Source organism: Barbus barbus (assembly GCF_936440315.1).
Source record: "Barbus barbus genome assembly, chromosome: 14".
NCBI lineage: Eukaryota > Metazoa > Chordata > Actinopteri > Cypriniformes > Cyprinidae > Barbus > Barbus barbus.
In genome coordinates this window covers 28,330,710-28,351,708 of record NC_136742.1, presented here as the reverse complement: position 1 = coordinate 28,351,708, position 20,999 = coordinate 28,330,710, and the positions used below count along the sequence as shown (strand labels likewise).

The 20,999-nt window shown below is 35.8% G+C and overlaps 1 protein-coding gene across 2 annotated transcripts; it reads left to right on the top strand.

Moving 5' to 3' along the window:
- The first annotated feature begins 2,352 nt into the window (after positions 1-2,352).
- Positions 2,353-17,613, top strand: LOC306880599 (G patch domain-containing protein 2-like). Of its 2 annotated transcripts, none has more exons than XM_079434226.1 (10): positions 2,353-2,512; positions 3,909-4,616; positions 8,681-8,745; positions 8,829-9,002; positions 11,385-11,431; positions 11,516-11,571; positions 12,024-12,057; positions 12,200-12,264; positions 12,392-12,480; positions 15,595-17,613. In XM_079434226.1, the coding sequence occupies exons 1-10, from the start codon at positions 2,463-2,465 to the stop codon at positions 15,762-15,764; spliced, it is 1,458 nt and encodes a 485-aa protein (XP_079290352.1). In that variant the 5' UTR covers positions 2,353-2,462; the 3' UTR covers positions 15,765-17,613. The 2 variants fall into 2 exon arrangements, with proteins under 2 accessions (XP_079290352.1, XP_079290351.1); XM_079434225.1 differs by having other exon boundaries at positions 2,372-2,512; positions 3,909-4,619; positions 15,595-17,486.
- Positions 17,614-20,999: the final 3,386 nt, after the last annotated feature.

The window sequence follows — 20,999 nt, the reverse complement described above, 5'->3', positions numbered from 1 at the left end:
CTTTTAATTATATTAAAACATAAAATATATTTTAAGTTATATATTCATAATTTATTAACTATATTCTTTCCAGCTGACGGAGCATTCTCACAACTTTCACTAACGTTTTCTAAACATTATAACCTATATTCTAAGTGTAAGACCTATAGGACAAAATGTTCTTAAAGATGTTTATGGAACGTTCTCATAACGTTATATAACAAAATTTAACATATAACATGTTATGGTAGTGTAGCTACTTCAAAAAAAAAAAAAGTTTTGTAAACTTTAAAACGAAAAGAAAATTTGACATTTTAACATTCTAAAAATATTAAAAATTAACATTCAAATAGGCCTAACATTATATTCTGGGTGAAAAATGAGCAAAATGCCATAAGAAATTTTTTTTTTGTTATAATCACTACAAGAAAACTGGCCATTTCAATATTTTAGAAACATTTCAAAACAATGTTCCGACAACAATTTTATAACCTGTTATCTGGGATTCTGTCTGCACACTACTGTTTGCTATTTAGCACTTGAAATCTTTTGAACTCTTCCTTTTCTTATATTCTGTCCATGAAGTTATAAGCCTATAATAAACGGGGCTCAGTCAAGCAGGCTGAAAATATGGTATTTTAATAAACAAAAAGTTACAAAAATCATGCCAAGTTCCCAAAAACCATTTCTATGCACCAGACAGATCAGAGATTTGCATGTGAACAAAAGTGCTGTGATCCTCTCATGCATGAGCGTTGAGAGGAACAGCAGACAGACAGAGAGAGAGAAAGAGGAAACAAGAGATTGGTTTCCTGAGGTTTTGAGTCATGCTACACTTCACTCACGTGTTTGTGCTTTACTAACCCACAGTCTGATGGGTAAAACAGCCCAGTTGAGTTGTGACACTGTTATGCACATGTTTTTCTGTCTGACTGCTTTATTAATTTGTTTATAGGGTTTCTGTAGGGCTTAAACAGATCTTAAAATGTCAGAATTTTCCCCAAATGAAGGCCTTAAATCAGTGCAGAAAAACTTAAATTCATTAATTTATATATATTAGTTTTAATTAATTATTTTTAAAGGATTAATGCATTAAAAATGATGTATTTTTAATGTGTGAGTTGGAGCAGAGATGCAATGTTATTTTAGTATCACTGATATTCGATTATTGTTTATATTATAGTCTGAATATATATATATATAAGTATTGGAACAGTAAGGCCAATTCCTTTATTTTTGCTGTAGACTGTAAACATTTGGGTTTGACATCAAAAGACATCAAAAGACATTTCAGCTTTTATTTACAGGTATTTTCATCTGGATCTGATACACAACTTAGAAGATAGCACCTTTTGTTTGAACCCACCCATTTTTCGTGTTACCAAAAGTATTGGAACAGATAGAATTAATATTGATTAAAGTGAAAAAGACTTCATATTTAGTTGCAAATCCTTTGCTTTCAATAACTGCATCAAGCCTGTGACCCATTGACATCACCAAACTTTTGCATTCTTCTTTTGTGATGCTTTTCCAGGCTTTCACTGCAGCCTCTTTCAGTTTTGGGGGGTTACAGACGTTAGAGCCACAGGTCTGTAGTCATTAAGTCCAGTAATTTTGGGTTTCTTTGGGACGGGGATGATGGTGGAGCGTTTGAAGCATGAGGGGACTTCACACAGCTCCTGTGATCTGTTGAAGATCTGTGTGAAGATGGGGGCCAGCTGGTCAGCACAGGTTTTTAGGCAGGTTGGTGACACCGTCTGGGCCTGGTGCTTTCCTTCTTTTGTTCTTCCTGAAGACCTGGCACACATCATCTGCTGGAGGTGTGAATGCTTGTGTGGACAAGTGTTCAGGGCGGATGTGGGGTGATTTTTAGCTTCTTGTTTTTTGGCAACTGTATATTCTACAGTGTACTGTATACTGTGTACTGTATATTTTACAGTGAAACCAATAAATAAATAAAAATTAAACGAAAAAGATCATAGAATGTACATATGTTCATAAAAAAGTTTTTGTTTAGATTCAGAAATTTGAATTTGTTTGTTGAAAAACGTATTGTGATGGAAAAATAAAACATAACTTCAGATAAAAGACTTTCAAATCATCAAAAAGATAGAGAATATTGGTAATACAAATAATAAACTTAATAAATAAAAGCAATAAAAATATATAGAGAAATAGATGGGTTAATGAAGAAATACTTTTGAGGAATTTTGTTTCCCATGTCAGCTTCTCCATCAATCCTATGCTTTATATATTTATTTGTTTATTATTATTATTATTATTATTATTATTTTATTGTCATCATCATCATCACCACCGCCGTCTTTTATTTTGAAAGCATGCGGTCTGTTCGTCACCGGATGCGCGTCCTTTATGTCTTGTAGTCCGTTTCCGGCGCGGTGGTGTTGTTGTTGTTGAGGCGATGGTTTGTCAGCGCGGCCTCGATCTTTTCCCGTGAGTTTTTGTCGCGTTCTGTGGGTTTCATGTTCCGCGCCGCCGAGATCAAGAGCCTCGGTAAAGCAGGAACCGGCTGGTATGTGTTTCATGTGTTTTGCCGTCGGTTTGTTCAGATCTGATCGTGATGTGTTTATCTCTGACCCGATCACACTCACAATAAACTACCATTGTATTATCATCTAATAATTATTATGATTTACTATGCTATTCTTTGAAATGAAATTCCTCAGTACATGATTATGGTAATAATTCATTACCACAGCCAACTTACCATGGTATTACCGCCCGCTACCTGGAAAAAATATTAACGGAGAAAATTATTTTATTAATTAAAAAAGCACATTAAAGTCATTTAAAAATAAAATGAATAATAGAAGTCCCAAAGATTAATATATCAAATTAATCATGATTTTTAAAGCAAATATACATGTTTGTGCTGTTAGCTCTAAAATAATTAATTGACTAAATATTGCTATATTTAATAATCCTTACCCACTCATTATAAATAAATTGATTTTTCCCTCCTTTTTTCTCCTAATTTTACTCATTCTGATCAGACATTATTGGGTGGATGACGGACAAGCATGTTTATGACCTGATGTTGGTCCCTAAAATTAATAAAATAAATAATAGAGAAGTCATAGAAATTAAAAAAAACATTATGTAGCAGTTGTGTGACATGGCAATTAATAAAAAACAAAAAAATAATTTTAAGCAAATATTAATTTTTCTGCTGTTTAGCTCTAAAATGTTTCATTGTTCTAACAAGCCAATTTCTAGTCAATCTCTATTAAATGATATTATAAAATGTAATTATTTTTTCATCTAAATTCACTCGTTCTGAGCAGGCACCTTTGGGAGACAATGGACAAGCTGATCCATGCCCTGGTGACCGTCCTAAACAAAGTCCCATTAATAATGCATAAAATAGAAAATGTTAATGCATAAATAATAGAAAACATGAAAACCAATCAAATAAATATTTTAAAAATCATAAAATATTAGAAAATTAAAAAATAATAGAAATGAATAAACCATTACATGGCATTTGATTATTATTATTATTAATTTGTTTTGTTAATGTACCTGACTAGAAATTGCTCTGATAGTACAATCTCTCTTTAATTATTTAAAATTCAAATGCAGTCATTATGAACAAATACATTTTCTTTCTCATTTGCTCTTTCATTTTAGTGCTGTCAAACGATTAATCGCATCCATAATAAAAATTTACATAATGTGTGTGTATATTTATATGTATTTACATGTTTATATATTTATATTCATATATAAACATACATGTTGTTCTTCTATATATATATATATATATATATATATATATATATATATGCATGTGTGTGTATTTATATATACATAACAAATATACACCGTACACACACAAATATTACATAAACAAAAACTTTTATTTTGCATTTTCTCTTGTTTCACCTAATTTCACTCTTTCGGATCAGGCACTTTCAGCGGACGATGGACGAGCTGGTTCATGACCTGGTGTCGGCTCTGGAGGAGAGTTCAGAACAAGCCCGTGGAGGGTTTGGAGATGGTGGAGATCACGCTTTGGCCGTCGGTTGCCTGTTGAAACGCCAGGCCCGCAAGCGTCGTGGCCGTAAACGTCGGTCCGATAACCCTCACCCGCCGTGGGACACCTGCCACCTGAGCGAAGGCTCCGAGTCCAGCCTAGAGGAGCAGAAAGACTACCGCTCATCCACGGCAGCAGGGGGCGCTCACACCCGCGACAACAACAGCGACTCGGATGAGCAGCTGGGTGCTAAGCGGCGTACGCCCCTCACTGACTCCGGCAGGGGGAAGAGGCCGCTGTGGCTGGACGACTTGAGCGGAGCGGACGTTTTGGGAACGCGCAGTTTGCGGAGGCGTAGAAAAGTCAAGCGCATGGCTGTGGACCCGCCACTAGATGTCTCCACCATGCTGGCGCCGCCGTCCAGAGCAGCCAACAGCAGGGAGGCGGGGTTTAGTCCGGAGGCCAAAGAGAGCGAATCAAACAAAAACAGGGTGAAGAAGAGGAAGTTCACGGTGCAGAGACTCGCACAGGATGCGGCGGATGAAGGCGTGGTGGTGGAGCGTGAAGAGGCGGGACAAGCGGCCAAAGATAAGATGGACTATCAGGAGCAGAAAGGCTCAGATGAGGAGATGAGTGACAGGTGGTTAGTGTTATTCTCTCCTGTATAGCCCCTCTTCTTCCTTTTTCTCATTCCAGGATCCAGGATGTTCTCTTTGCCGAATCTTTTTATCCATTATTGTGCTGGTTTTAACTCTTTGAGAAAACCTTTTTATTCAGTTAAAGGGGTCATATGATGCGATTTCAAGTTTTCCTTTCTCTTTGGAGTGTTACAAGCTGATTGTGCACAGATAGTATCCCTGAAGTTGCAAAGACTAAAGTCTCAAAACCAAAGAGATATTCTTTATCAAAGTTAAGACTCTGCCACGCCCCCCTAAAACGGCTCATTCAAACACGCCCCCACATGTCTATGTCACAATGTGGAAATACTTGTGTAATGCCGCCCAAATGTTCACGCAAAGAAAGAAGGTGTGTTTTCAGTAACCGCAGTAGTGTTGATGCAGCCGTGTCAGGGAGAAGCTGTGTGTTTCTATGCGAAAGCAAAAGCACTTTATTTGGTCTTCCAAAAGTAGATGCATTTAGGAATCATTAAGATTACTTACAACAGAACAGAAACGCATTTTATGGATGACCGTTTCATGAACCTAGGAGAGGAGGTAATTCTGACTTGGCTATGACAATCTGGCGCTTCTGAATCAGCGACTGTAAGTAGGCTATGTTTTGTTATTAGTTTAAGTATTTGCTATTGACTGTTCAAATGCGGAGTTTTGCGTGTGTGTGTGAGAGAGAGAGAGAGAGAGAAAGAGAGAGAGACAGGGTCACATCAAAGCGGCATGTACTGCCTGTCAGAAATCGTCTTAATCGCGGTTTGTTTGCAAAAAAAAACTAAGGACATTATTAACTGTCTTTACTTTAATTTTGAAAGCTGAAGCTCGCGATTATGGACAGGAGCGTTACATTTCCGACACGGCTTTGAGCGACATGGCGTTTGAGAGAGGCGGGGCATAGAGGATCTACAATAATGTACAGTATTTGAAAAATAATGTGTTTTTTGAACAGTGAAGCATGTCAACATATTCTGTTACACCAAATACAAAAAATCTTTAAATCTTTTGATCTTTAAAAAAAGCATCATATGACCCCTTTAAGAGATTTTTTTAACAGATTTAAGGCAAATACAGTTTTGGTGTTTTTAGCAAAAATAAATTATAAAAACATGATATAATTCAGCCATAATATTCTCACCATGAAAATAGCCACAGAAGCTGGAATAGCGTTAAACACAAACAAACCTGTTTCTCTGCCCTTCAGAAAAATAACTCTTTTCTAGTTCTTAGACTATTTTCCTCTGACCTACTAACACTAATACATTATATGGATCAGCACTAGACCTCTAGTTTTGTTTTCTATACCAGAAAAAATATTATTAATATTCTTTATTTAAGGCACTGGATATAATAATTATGGCAGGACACATCAGCATAATAAATTCAAATGGGCCAAGAACATGAAACCAGTCAAGAACATGCCCAGGTCATATTTCAACCCAGATGAAAATAAGAAGTACAGTATCTCACAGAAGTGAGTCCACCCCTCACATTTTTGTAAATATTTTAGGGAAAGGGAAAGGGAAGTGGTGTGTGGCCAAGTATGGTAACCCATACTCAGAATTTGTGCTCTGCACTTAACCCATCCAAGTGTACACAAAGTAATGAACATACACCCGGAGCAGTGGGCAGCCAATGCTGCGGCGCCCGGGGAGCAGTTGGGGGTTTGGTGCCTTGCTCAAGGGTCTCAGTCGTGGTATTGAGGGTGGAGAGAGTGTTGGTTATTCACTCCCCCACCTACAATCCCTGACAGACCTGAGACTCGAACCCACGACCTTCGGGTTACAAGTCCAACTCTAACCATTAGGTCCCGACTGATTTTATTATATCTTTTCATGTGATAAGACTGAAGAAATGACACTTTGCTACAATGTAAAGTAGTGAGTGTACAGCTTGTATAACAGTGTAAATTTGCTGTCCCCTCAGAATAACTCAACACACAGACATTAATGTCTAAACCGCTGGCCACAAAAGTGAGTACACCCCTAAGTGAAAATGTCCAAATTGGGCCCTAAGTGTCAGTATTTTGTGTGGCCACCATTATTTTGCTGCACTGCCTTAACCCTCTTGGGCATGGAGTTCACCAGAGCTTCACAGGATGCCACTGGAGTCCTCTTCCACTCCTCCATGACAAAATCACGGAGCTGGTGGATGCTAGAGACTTTGCGCTCCTCCACCTTCCGTTTGAGGATTCCCCACAGATGCTCAATAGGGTTCAGGTCTGGAAACATGCTTGGCCAGTCCATCACCTTTACCCTCAGCTTCTGTAGCAAGGCAGTGGTCGTCTTGGAGGTGTGTTTGGGGTCGTTATCATGTTGGAGTACTGCCCTGCGGCCCAGTCTCTGCTTTAGTATGTCACAGTACATGTTGGCATTCATGGTTCCCTCAATGAACTGTAGCTCCCCAGTGCCAGCAGCACTCATGCAGCCCCAGACTATGACAGTCCCACCACCATGTTTGACTGTAGGCAAGAAACACTTGTCTTTGTACTCCTCACCTGGTTGCCGCCACACACACTTGACACCATCTGAACCAAATAAGTTTATCTTGGTCTCGTCAGACCACAGGACATGGTTCCAGTAATCCATGTCCTTAGTCTGCTTGTCTTCAGCAAACCGTTTGCGAGGTTTCTTGTGCATCATCTTTAGAAGAGGATCTTTTCCTTCTGGGACGACAGCCATGCAGACCAATTTGATGCAGTGTGCGGCGTATGGTCTGAGCACTGACAGGCTGATCCCCCACCCCTTCAACCTCTGCAGCAATGCTGGTAACACTCATACGTCTATTTCCCAAACACAACCTCTGGATATGACACTGAGCACGTGCACTCAACTTCTTTGGTCGACCATGGCGAGGCCTGTTCTGAGTGGAACCTGTCCTGTTAAACCGCTGTATGGTCTTGGCCACCGTGCTGCAGCTCAGTTTCAGGGTCTTGGCAATCTTCTTATAGCCTACGCCATCTTTATGTAGAGCAACAATTATTTTTTTCAGATCCTCAGAGAGTTCTTTGCCATGAGGTGCCATGTTGAACTTCCAGTGACCAGCATGAGAGAGATAACACCAAATTTAACACACCTGCTCCCCATTCACACCTGAGACCTTGTGATTCTAACGAGTCACATGACACCGGGGAGAGAAAATGGATAATTGGGCCCAATTTGGACATTTTCACTTAGGGGTGTACTCACTTTTGTGGCCAGCGGTTTAGACATTAATGTCTGTGTGTTGAGTTATTTTGAGGGGACAGCAAATTTACACTGTTATACAAGCTGTACACTCACTACTTTACATTGTAGCAAAGTATCATTTCTTCAGTGTTGTCACATGAAAAGATATAATAATATTTACAAAAATGCGAGGGGTGTACTCACTTCTGTGAGATACTGTACATGTAATTCAGTTTTCCATAAACATTTTTTTGCATGGCGACAACACAATAGCATGTTATTTAAATCATATTTCATGGTCATATTTCTAATGCCTTAAATGATGCTGATTTTAATTAGAATACTATATTATTAAGTTTATTTTACAGCAGTATTTTGCTGTGAAATCTTACAACAATAATATTTCTTATTTTGTTCTTAATTATTCATTTTTATTTACTATTATTATTTTATAGCTATATTGCAGTCATTTTAAATATAAATAAATTAATGAAAATAAAAAAAAATTATACTAATATTTTAATATACTAATATAGTTGTATATATTTTCAAATTTTATGTATTATTTTAAATGATTTAATTTAGTTATTTTAATGAATTAGAATCACCAATGTGAGATAAAAAGAAAAACGTATTTGTTTTTAAAAATGAAAAAATAAAAAAAACGAAAATTTGGGGGAAAATGTGCTAAGGTGTTATGAAAATAGTCACATGCTAACAGTCTTAATAGTATTAAAAATAGGGCTTCTTATTGTTTATTCAAAATATATTTTCTTTCTTTTTCTTTTATGACCATGGGCATGTTTGAATGAAATTCACCCTTTTATTTCCTACAAATGGCTTAAAACGCTGTGTAATGTGTGTGATTACAGTGAGACAAGCAGTGTGAGTAACAGCAGTGATGGGGGTCTGTACACAAACGACGAAGGAAGGCAAGGTGTGTGTACTGCCATATTTCATAATCACCATTTATCACATACAAAATGAAGAGCATGTGTTTGAGTGCTGTATGTGTTTCAGGTGATGATGAGCAGAGCGATTGGTTCTATGAGGGTGAGCCGGGCGGGGCTTGTGGAATCGCGGGTGTGATGCCGTGGTGGGAGAGAGACTCTAACGAACTGGACCTCAATGACCCCATGTTCAACAGCATCCTGACCGGAGTGTTCCCGTTAATGTCACAGGGAGCTCAAAGAGGTGAGTTAGAGCCCTGCACTGTTTTACGTCCCTAGGGCCGGGACAATTTTCACATCATAGTTCAGACGCGGGCCGGGCGTCCTTATTTTAATATTTTAGACATCCATCAATTTGTGATGAAGAAAAATTGCCACGCTGGTGGAAACAACACGAGTCTGTGCTACCGCGACTGTCAAGACTGTCTCGACCGTATTTAGAGTCCAGCAGCAAGCGTGCCGTCAGTGCAGATGTTCTGCGTTCAAATACACGCAATAAAGCTTGCCGTAAGGCCCCGGCAAAAGTAATTACCATGAATGTGTCCGGGGGAAATAGTAAGGAGATATTTGAATTATTTACTAATAAACTTGTGTTTTCTGTGTCAGTGTCGCAAAGATGAAGATGATGATCCTCATTAGATGCGCCTTTAGAGAGAAGTGCATCTTCACGGATTATAATGAAAGAGTTTTTGTTTTCGATTTGATTTATTTCGTTAAGTAGTAATTTAAAGCTTTCTATAGAGATATTGATCATGTCTGTGAGGCATGTATTCGCTGGCTTTCGGTTCATTTTTGTGAAGCGCTCCTGTTCAAGACGAGACGGCAGAGAGCGCATCATTGTTTTCTTTATTTTATAAAAGAACGTTTTGTTGATATTGTAAGTGCACACAAATAAAAGTAGACCCTTTCACTTCCGAATGATGTACTACTCTTATGAGCACAAATTACGGCGTAGGCCTATTTTAAGTTTTTTCCATTGAAAAAAATGCAATTGATTGCGCTGGTTCCTCCATGTCCTGCGCTTTAGCTTCCACTCTTCGCACAAACTATTGGATGCAGCGCACATTTATCTAGGTTTAATGTTTAAACATTTTTATATGCTTGAACTGTTTTAGTATATCTATAGATTTTATTTCAGGCAAGTCGTGATGATTTGAGAAGGCTAAATTGATCAAACTTGGCTATGATCATCCTGCCGGTCTGCCGCTGGCCGCTTGGTCGTTACTTTAAGAAAGAGCTGAAACATGAGCCGTGTTGGGAGAAGGGGGAAAAAAAAGATGGGCTCGGGTCGGACTCTGGCCGGTAATTCTGATAAGCTGTCGGACAGGACCGGGCTAGGGCCTAAGCGTCTCGGGCCGGGCTAGGGCCTGAGCATCTCGGGACAGGGCCGGGCTAGGGCCTGAGCGTCTCGGGACAGGGCCGGGCTAGGGCCTGAGCATCTCGGGACAGGTCCGGGCTAGGGCCTAAATTTGAGGCCCGTGCAGGGCTCTAAGGTGAGTGTTCAGACACACAGCCTTCAGCTCTGGAGTACAGTTCACATGTTTATCCACCAGAGGACAGAGCTGTACGGTCCATAAGAGAGAGCAGTAATGTCTTATAGAAAAGTCTTATAATAAATATTCATCTTATTATGTAAAAATATTAGTGTTAAATGCTTACATAGTAAATGCTAAATATTAGTTTTTATTTATTTTACAGGTGTAATGTACAATCGTTTTTATTATATTTCTTTAATTCTCTTTTTTTATTTTACTCTGAAGTTACAACAATTTTTCTCATTTTGTTTTTATTTAGTAATTTTCATATTTTGATTTGGTTATAATAATTATTATCCTTACTAATAAAAAATATGAAAGTTACAAAATATTTCTATGTTTTTTTAAGTGAAATTACAATAGTAATATTTCTTATTTTGTTTTTATTTAGTAGTACTTTTATTTTTTTTACTATTGCTACTACTTATAAAGATGATATTAGTTATAGATATAAGTTATATATCTTTAATATTAAAATTTTTTAATTCTTGAATATTACTATTTTTTTTATTATTGTGAAAAGTTATAATAGTAATATTTCTTATTTTGTTTTTAAGTAACGTTTGGTTTTATTTAATAATAATTATTATTATTATTATTATTATTATTAATTTTACTAATACAATACAAAATAAATTACACATTTTTATCCTTATTTTTTATTTTACAGTGAAATATTGCAATAGTATTATTTCTTTAGTTTTTATTACATTTTATTTTTATTTATTAATACTAATAATAATACTTATTATTGTTACTGCTTTTATCATTACTAAATAAAAGTGTAAAAGTTACTTAATTTACAGTGACATATTTAAATAGTAATATCACTTATTTTGTTCTTACTTAGTAACTTTAATGTTTTTATTTAGAAATAATTTTTAAAACAACTTTTTAAGTCGCAATGACAATTTTTATGAGAAAAATCGCAATTATATTTTTCCCCTAAATCGTGCAGCCTTAAAATGTGGTGTCTGGTAATGATGTCCGTGTTTCAAGGAGGTCTATTATATCTGGAGAAAACTATTTATTCCTGTTCATTTAGAGCATGTGTGTTAATCTTTAGACCGGGTCTCTGACTATTTTTTCAGGGTTTCAAGCACGGCTCGCGCGGCAGGCCTGTCTTCAGCAGTCACAAGTATGTGCACTTGTCTAAAATATGAACTCATTCATTGTTTAATATTTATGTATATGTAATAAATTTAATTCTCTTTCCCAAAAGGGAACCTCTCAAGGAATTCCTGATCGATTACCCAGATTATCCCAGGATCCTCATGAGTAAGTCCTGACTGGCTCACAAGTCAAACTGCTCAACATGGCGTAGTTTAGTGTTTTTATGCCGACTTACTCATTTAGTATGAATAATAGAATTTTTTTATGCATCCATTGTTTTTTTTTAAACTGATAAAAAAAGATAAAATTGTCAAATTCATAAAGTACTTAATTTGCTGTATTACCTAAGTAAAAAGATATTGCTACATTGTTATTTAATGATTTTTATTTATTTGATTTATCAATTAAATTAAATTAATATTTTTAAATTACATTAATTAAAATCAATCATTTTAATTTAATGGTTACTTTATGAGCAATACATTTTATTGACTTATTTATCATATAAATTTACTCAAACTATGATATTATGAAATTTGTGTAATATATCCCCTATACATAATGCCATATACTTAATGTCAGGCTTATTTTAAGAGTTTGTTTGTCCTCCTCTGCAGCTCGTGGTTCAGCTCTGGGGCCAGAAGAGACCAAGTAAGACGTGCTTTAAGAAATCTAAGCTTTATTTACTCTGTTGAGTTTCAGGCCTGTAAGTGTGTAAGAAACTCTTCCTGTGAAAATCTACTGTGGGATATGTGACGTTTTACATGTGTCTGACATGTTTGCATATCTGCAGTTGCTTTGGGATTCTCGCAGCGACAGAAGCCACAGGAAAAGCTGCTCTTTAAAGACTGCCAGCAGGTAATATATAATATATAGTAATAAGAGCTTTTCTGTATCCTCTTGCCATAGTCTAATTTCAAAATACATAATCTTAGCACATTTACCTAAGCAGTAAGTACCCTAATCTCTCCCTCTCTCTCTGTAGACAAACTAGTGGTCATCTTGGCTCTTTGTGTACTGGAGATATAAAGAGACGACGGAAAGCTGCACCTGTGGGAGCCCCATCATCCTCAGGTAACACACACATCATAGCTTTTATTTATTTAGTCATTTAGCAGACGCTTTTATCCAAAGCGACTTACAAATGAGGACATAAGAAGCAATCAAAACCAACAAAAGAGCGACAACGTGCAAGTGCTATTGTCTCAGTTAGCCTAACGCAGTACAGATAAATATTATTATTATTTTTTTTTTTTATAAAAAGACATAGATAAAATAAAATTAGAATAGAGAGTGCTAGAGTTAGAGGGTCAAGTAAAGATGGAACCGATGAGTTTTTAGCCGATTCTTGAAGATGGGTAAGGATTCGGCTGCTCGGATTGAGTTGTGCAGGTCATTCCACCAGATGGGAACAGTTAATGAAAAAGTCAGTGAAAGTGTTTTTGTGTATCTTTGGGATGGCACAATAATGTGTCGTTCACTTGAAGAACGCAAGCTTCTAGAGGGCATATAAGTCTGAAGTAATGAATTTAGGTAAAGGGGTGCAGAGCCAGTGGTGGTTCTGTAGGCAAACATTAATGACTTGAATTTAATGCGAGCAGCTATTGGTAGCCAGTGCAAATTGATGAACAGAGGCGTGACGTGCGTTCTTTTCGGCTCATTAAACATTAATCTTGCAGCGGCATTTTGGATTAATTGTAGAGGTTTAATAGAATTGGCTGGAAGACCTGCCAAGAGAGCATTGCAATAGTCAAGTCTGGACAGAACAAGAGCCTGAACAAGGAGTTGTGTTGCATGTTCCAAGAGAAAGGGCCTGATCTTCTTAATATTGTATAAAGCAAATCTGCAGGACCGGGCAGTTTTAGCAATGTGGTCTGAGAAATTTAGTTTATCATCAATCACAACTCCAAGGTTTCTGGCTGTTTTTGAAGGAGTTATGGTAGATGAGCCTAACTGGAAGGTGAGATTGTGATGAAGCGATGGGTTAGCTGAAACTACAAGCAGTTCTGTCTTAGCTAGGTTGAGTTGAAGGTGATGGTCCATCATCCAGCAAGAAATGTCTTGTTAGACATGCTGAGATGCGAGCAGCTATCGTCGGATCATCAGGATGGAATGAGAGGTAGAGTTGAGTGTCATCAGCATAGCAGTGATATGAAAAGCCATGTTTCTGAATGACAGAACCTAGTGATGCCATGTAGACAGAAAAGAGAATTGGTCCAAGAACTGAGCCCTGAGGCACCCCAGTAGCTAGATGTTGCGACTTGGATACCTCACCTCTCCAAGATACTTTGAAGGACCTATCAGAGAGGTAAGACTCAAACCACTGGAGTGCGGTTCCTGAGATGCCCTTTCTCAATAGGGTTGACAAGAGGATCTGATGGTTGACCGTATCAAAAGCAGCAGACAGATCCAGCAAGATAATTAATGAAGATTTGGAAGCCGCTTTTGCAAGTCTTAGGGCTTCAACAACAGAAAGCAAGGCAGTTTCGGTCGAATGTCCACTTCTGAAGCCAGATTGGTTACTGTCCAGGAAGTTGTTCTGTGTGAGAAAAACAGAGACTTGGTTGAACACAACTCGTTCAAGTGTATTTAATACTCGTTCAATAGCTGTTGGATGATCTGAAATGTTTCTGTAAAGAGACGTCAGACCCACGTTCTGAATAATAAATGTAAATGTTGCCCTCTTCTTTAACACAAACGCTTCATGGAAACATGCGACCCGTGTGTCGTCAGGAAGAGACGGAGGCTTGTCGCCATGGTAACGGTAAACTCACTAACTGGCGGTTATGTGACGGGATTGGCAGCTGAGCAGGCAGATCAGTGCTGATCTCATTTCCTCATTAAAGAACATCATTTCCTGCCGTGATCTGTGACGCAGAGCACATGGCCACTGCCCTCAGGGGTCAGAGGTCACAGAGCTGAGATTACCAATTTCTCAGAAACTTGTTAGAGTTTATGAGGAGCAGGAACTGTGACGTGTAACATCAGGATTATTTGAAACACAACCAAGGAAAGCTCTCTCCACTGAAGTTGTGAGATTTTCAATGCAGTCATGTACAGAAACACCGATTTGCATGCTAACACTTTATAGTAAGGTCCGAGTTTGGATGCTATGAACTAAAAACTAAAACATGTCATGTTTTGGTCACACTGTATTTTACAGTGATCATTCATTTTGTTATGTATTTACATAAATCATTACAGAGTAATTCTGATTAACTACATGTACTACATGCTGTGTCGTTATTTTTAAAGCTGCTGAAAATTGATATTAGTCTAATTAATTCTAGAAACGTTATATATGAACACTGTATAATGAACTGTTGCAACACTGGTAGAAACAAATAACTCATTGAATTTATCATGAAATTCTGAAGTAGAAAAAAGTATTTACTTGTAAAATATACTCCAATAATCTTTGTTTTATTTACAACTTTTAAAAAGTGCATTTCACAATTTATGTTTGTTTATAGCATATTATGTTAATCTGAACAACTGGTAATGTTAGAATGAATTGGTATATGTAAAAAATGAACATTAACCAAGATTAATCAATTCTGTGAAGGTATTGTTCATTATTAGTGCATTTTAGCTATTGCATTAACTAAGATGAATGTATTGAACCTTATTGTAAAGTGTTACAATTTCCATTAATTTAATATTGACATGAAGTTAAACTTAATAGTTTAAAAAAATTAAAATGAAATCAATTTTCAATAAAATCCGCAGGAGTAAAGCTTTCCACTTTGGAAAAAGAACATATTCATGATTTAAATTTGCTCAATTGTCATAAAAATGGTCACATAAACATAATGAAAAATGCAAAATTTCAATGCACACACACATATATATATATGTGTATATGTGTGTGTATATGTATGTATATGTAATATTTTAAAAAAATATATTTTTGGGGGGTGAAATGTCTATGTATTGATTATATTGAATTTAATATTTACATTTTACATTTGTATATTTACACATTACATTGCACATATATCTTTTAAAAATTTGGTTAACTAAATTTTTATTGATTTATTTTGTGGGTTTTTAAATGCACTTCACGCATGAGTTCATCTTAAGATCTTACTTAAGGACTCTTTCAACCCATTAAGTGCATTACAAGAATCAATGAGCTTTACTGTTCAATGCAGATTATCCCTTTCTCTCCATGTCTCTCTCTCTCAGGTGTGGTGGGTGAGGGCGCTGCTCCTCTGCCGGAGTCAAACATGGGGAACCGCATGCTGCAGAGTATGGGCTGGACCCCGGGGTCCGGCCTGGGCCCTGATGGCAGAGGCATCACGGAGCCCATTCGTGCGTCTCAGAGGCCGAAGGGAGCCGGACTGGGCTTCAACTGAGCTCGAGCCGAGAACAAAGAGAGAAACTCATGCAGAGACAGCAGCCCGGGCCGTTAACCTCACCGTTAACAGCCATCAGAGGGCAGCACTGAGGTGATAGAGATGTAGGAAAAGATGGCTGACAGAATGAAAGTAATAGGACACCTGCACTGGCCCAGACCAGGACTAACTCTAGAGCTGCCTCACTGCCGCCACACACACACACACACACACCGACTGATTTCAACACAACCGTTAAAGCAAACTAATTAACTTCAGAAAAAAACATTATTCACCAAAAAAGTATCATTACAGTCAAGAATTTGCCATGTGTAATGAAAATGTTTTTACAGTATAGGATGAATTTAATGAGGAAATATTTAACTGTAAAAATCATAAGAAAAATAAATAATAAATTATATTTTGCAAAACAAAAAATGATGCCTGTTTATAGGACCTTGAAGATGTTGTGCTTTATGACATTATTTTCATGTTAATTAAGCACATTTCTCCCAACAATCTTGTTACTGTAATGGAAAAAAAAATGATTTTGTTAAAATGAGTTAATTATATTCAGTATAATAGTGGCAGTCTTTATTTTGTTGCATTGCAACAATAATTTGACAAATAAATGCACTTAATTGTCATGAAAACTAATAATGGTACTAAAAACAGGCTTCATGCAAAATATGATTTATTCTTATTATTATATTATTTTGATGTTGGTTTTTCACTCTACAGAAGTATTTTAATGAGCCTTTGGGTCCTTATCAGTGATGTTAATTACAAGCCAACAGCCAAACCTCAGCGAATACCGGCAGAAATTAGCAAAATCTTTTATTAATTAAATTTTTTAAAATTATTATTTTGTCGAAAACAATTTTTAAATACTTTCACCTTATAAAAACCACTGTATTTTAGCAGAATCGATCTGTATTCATTTGATATTTGTATATCTGATGTCGCTGATAACATCATTTGTTTCCTTTTTTTGGTAATTGAAATTTTTTTTTTTTCATTTAATATTTTTTAAATGTTTTTGAATCCTGTTTTTTTGACATTTGTGCAAATATCATGCACTAATAATGAATGTCAGTCATGTTATATGAGGGTTTGGGGTCCACTTTGTTTATTTCCGGCGCGTATGATTTGAAATGCGTGTGTTTCTCAGCAGTGTTTGAGTAATGAATAGGATTAATTGACTGAATTGGCTTAGTTGAGATGGAATTAACCGTTTGAGGAGGCGACACACTTACTACTGACGACTGTCATTTCTGGTTGTCACGAGGTGAAGATTACGCCATTGTTGGGTAAACACTTCAATGCCTCTTACGAACAATCCCAGATGATTGGAGATGCTATTATCTTGGCAGAACGTTTAGGAATCCGTTCGCTGAGACAGAAAGAGTCTTTGAGCCGAATGTGACATCACTTCCTCTCTGTTTGAGCAGAGCTGTACTTCCCTGAATGAAGATGTTTTTTTTGAAGATGTATTGCACTCAGAATGAACAGTTTTCAAGTGGTTGTTGACCTGAATGAGGAGCATGTCAGGTTTGTCTCTTCCTGTGATCTGCACAACATGCCAAACTCAAACATGCCACCTTTGTTTACATTGGTCTTTTTGTCGTTTTTTCCCATTTGCATATTAGGAACGGGGATGATATGGTCTCTGTGTGTGTTCTGAAGTCAAAGTGTTGTTCATATACTGTAGATCAGTATTAAAGCGTTCTCTGCTAAAGGTTGAATCTTTGAGTCTTTCCCATGATTCAAAGCTAGAATAACAAAGAGTTATTATAGTTGACTAAAAACATAACCATGAAATTTAAGAAAACGAAACAAATTGAAATAAACTTTAACTGAAATTTTTTTTAAGGTATTTTTAAAATATTTTATTTCAGCTAGTTGCCTTTGCAACATCACTCATTTTTATTTAGTTTAACTTGATGTATTTTATTATATCGTTTCATGTGACAACACTGAAGAAATGACGCTTTGCTATTGAGCATCTGTGGGGCATCCTCAAATGGAAGGTGGAGGAGTCTCTAACATCCACCAGCTCCGTGATGTCATCATGGAGGAGTGGAAGAGGACTCGAGTGGACACCTGTGAAGCTCTGATGAACTCCATGCCCAAGAGGGTTAAGGCAGTGCTGCAAAATATTGACACTTTGGGTCCAATTTGGACATTTTCACTTAGGGGTGTACTTACTTTTGTGGCCAGCGGTTTAGACATTAATGGCTGTGTGTTGAGTTATTTTGAGGGGACAGCAAATTTACACTGTTATACAAGCTGTACACTTACTACTTTATATTGTAGCAAAGTGTCATGTCTTCAGTGTTGTCACATGAAAAGATATAATATTTACAAAAATGTGAGGGGTGTACTTACTTCTGTGAGATACTGTATTTATAAATAAAATGTAAAATATATATTTTTCCCCCAAAATATTAATAAAAACTAAAATGCTATATATAATAGTATCTGGTAAAATGTCACTTAATATACTTTCAGAAAAGCAAAAATAGCTTGAAATTTGTCATGTTAATTATAACAATGTAAAAAATATTTTTTAAATGATTTAAAATGTATGTTTTGTAAAAGTCTTTGTTAAATTGTTAGTTCCCTCCAAAAATCTTGACATTATTTTAATAGTAAGAGCTACTTGGACAATCTGTTAAACATCTCTTTTGTTGTTCTAATGCAAGAAAATCAGTCCTGTGGGTTTACAAGACCATAACTTTATTAGGAGAAAACTCAATTATCATGTTGATTGTCTTCAGGGGTGATTTACGGTAATTATTTCATATTCTGTGTGTGTTTGTTGTGATGACTATCAGTGGACAGATCAATACTCTCATCAGTACAGCTGATCTGGAGAGTAATTATAACTGTGCAATCTAGCAGAAAATTATACCAGCAGACTCTACAGCTTTCAGTTCTGCTTAGCAGCTGATATGTTGAAGATTTATTCAAAGCGTCCAGAGTCAGTGTGAACAACAGAATCATGATTAGTTCTAGAACAGAATGCATTTTTTTTTTTTTTTAAATAAGACTGTTCAAATTATGGGATGTGAATGAATTTAAGATATATTACAGATACATAAGATATTTTTCTACAATTAATTAGCTATCAGTTCAACAGACCGAACACTGTTTTGTAATTTTAACTGTTGAATAGATCTGAGAAAGTAAAGCCCAATGGTGTGATTAAAGGTACCTACTTGTATCTGATAATTAATCTTAACATATCTAATAGTTATGTCTCGAAAAAACATTGGATTTATTGCTTAAACATTTTTGCTATTTTGAAAATCCTTTACCTAATTTAGAGTTCCCTGTCAAAAATGACCGGCCTCTACTCGTAACTCTCTCATCATGTTATATTATCACCAAATCTTGGTTCAATCCTTTTGTCAACTTGTGTGTGTATATATATATAGAGAGAAATAAATAAATATATATATATATAGAGAGAGAGATATGTAGAGATAGATATATAGACACACATATATATATATATATAGAGAGAGAGATATGTAGAGATAGATAGATATATAGACACACATATATATATAGAGAGAGAGAGAAATAAATATATATATATATATAGAGAGAGAGAGAGATATGTAGAGATAGATATATAGACACACATATATATATATAGAGAGAGATATGTAGAGATAGATAGATATATAGACACACACATATATATATAGAGAGAGAGAGAAATAAATATACATATATATAGAGAGAGAGAGAGATATGTAGAGATAGATATATAGACACACATATATATATAGAGAGAGATATGTAGAGATAGATAGATATATAGACACATATATATATATATATATAGAGAGAGAGAGAAATATATATATATATATAGAGAGAGAGAGAGATATGTAGAGATAGATATATAGACACACATATATATATATAGAGAGAGAGATATGTAGAGATAGATATATAGACGCATATATATATATATATATATATATATATATATAGAGAGAGAGAGAGAAATATATATATATATATATATAGAGAGAGAGAGATGTAGAGATAGATGTATAGACACACATATATATATATATATAGAGAGAGAGATATGTAGAGATAGATATATAAACGCATATATATATATATATATAGAGAGAGAGAGAGATATGTAGAGATAGATAGATATATAGACGCATATATATATATATATATATATATATATATATAGAGAGAGAAATAAATAAATATATATATATATATAGAGAGAGAGAGATATGTAGAGATAGATATATAGACACACATATATATATATATATAGAGAGAGATATGTAGAGATAGATAGATATATAGACGCATATATATATATATAGAGAGAGAGAGAAATAAATATATATATATATATATATATAGAGAGAGAGAGAGAGATATGTAGATAGATATATAGACACATATATATATATATATAGAGAGAGAGAGATGTAGAGATAGATATATAGACACACATATATATATATAGAGAGAGAGAGAGATATGTAGAGAGATAGATATATAGACACACACACATATATATATAGAGAGAGAGAGAGAGAGAGAGAGATAAAGCAATGTTGTTAGCAAGTCAAATGCAATAACTTGGCATAACAAGATGTTTTAGTCCAATGTGATAGCATTAGCAGTTTCATGAAAAAGAAAGTCCAACTCAACACGAGGGTTAAAAAGCTTTGTCATCATCTCTGTGCGTGAGACAAACGAGATTTGAATCGTCTCAGTCAGAGGAAATCCAGCATGTAATCCTGCTCAACTCATCACTTTGAGAGCTGAGTTACGTAACGCTCGGCACACAGGTAACGACTGTCACTGATACTCACATATCATCACAAATTCATCATAACAGGATGAGAGGATAGAAATGTGACAGTAAAGTACAGTACATTCACCAACCACCTGATGACTGGAAACTACTTTCTTGATTTCTTACAGTGTAGTCTGATTTTGTACATCTTAGGTGAGTAAAGGCATATAGGTGATATCAGTTTGTCTGGAACCATGCACTGAACGCTTTTGATGAAGACCTAATTACAGGATTTCCCAGGTTAGTGATATTGTATTTTTGCAAGATATTCAGTTTTTGTTTGAGGTCTGAGTTACGGTATGATGAACTGACTTTAAATGAAATAGTGTTTACTGTTGTCCTTTTGTATTATTACACACTATTCCTAAACTGTAAAGCTGCCTTGACACAATCTGAATTGTTAA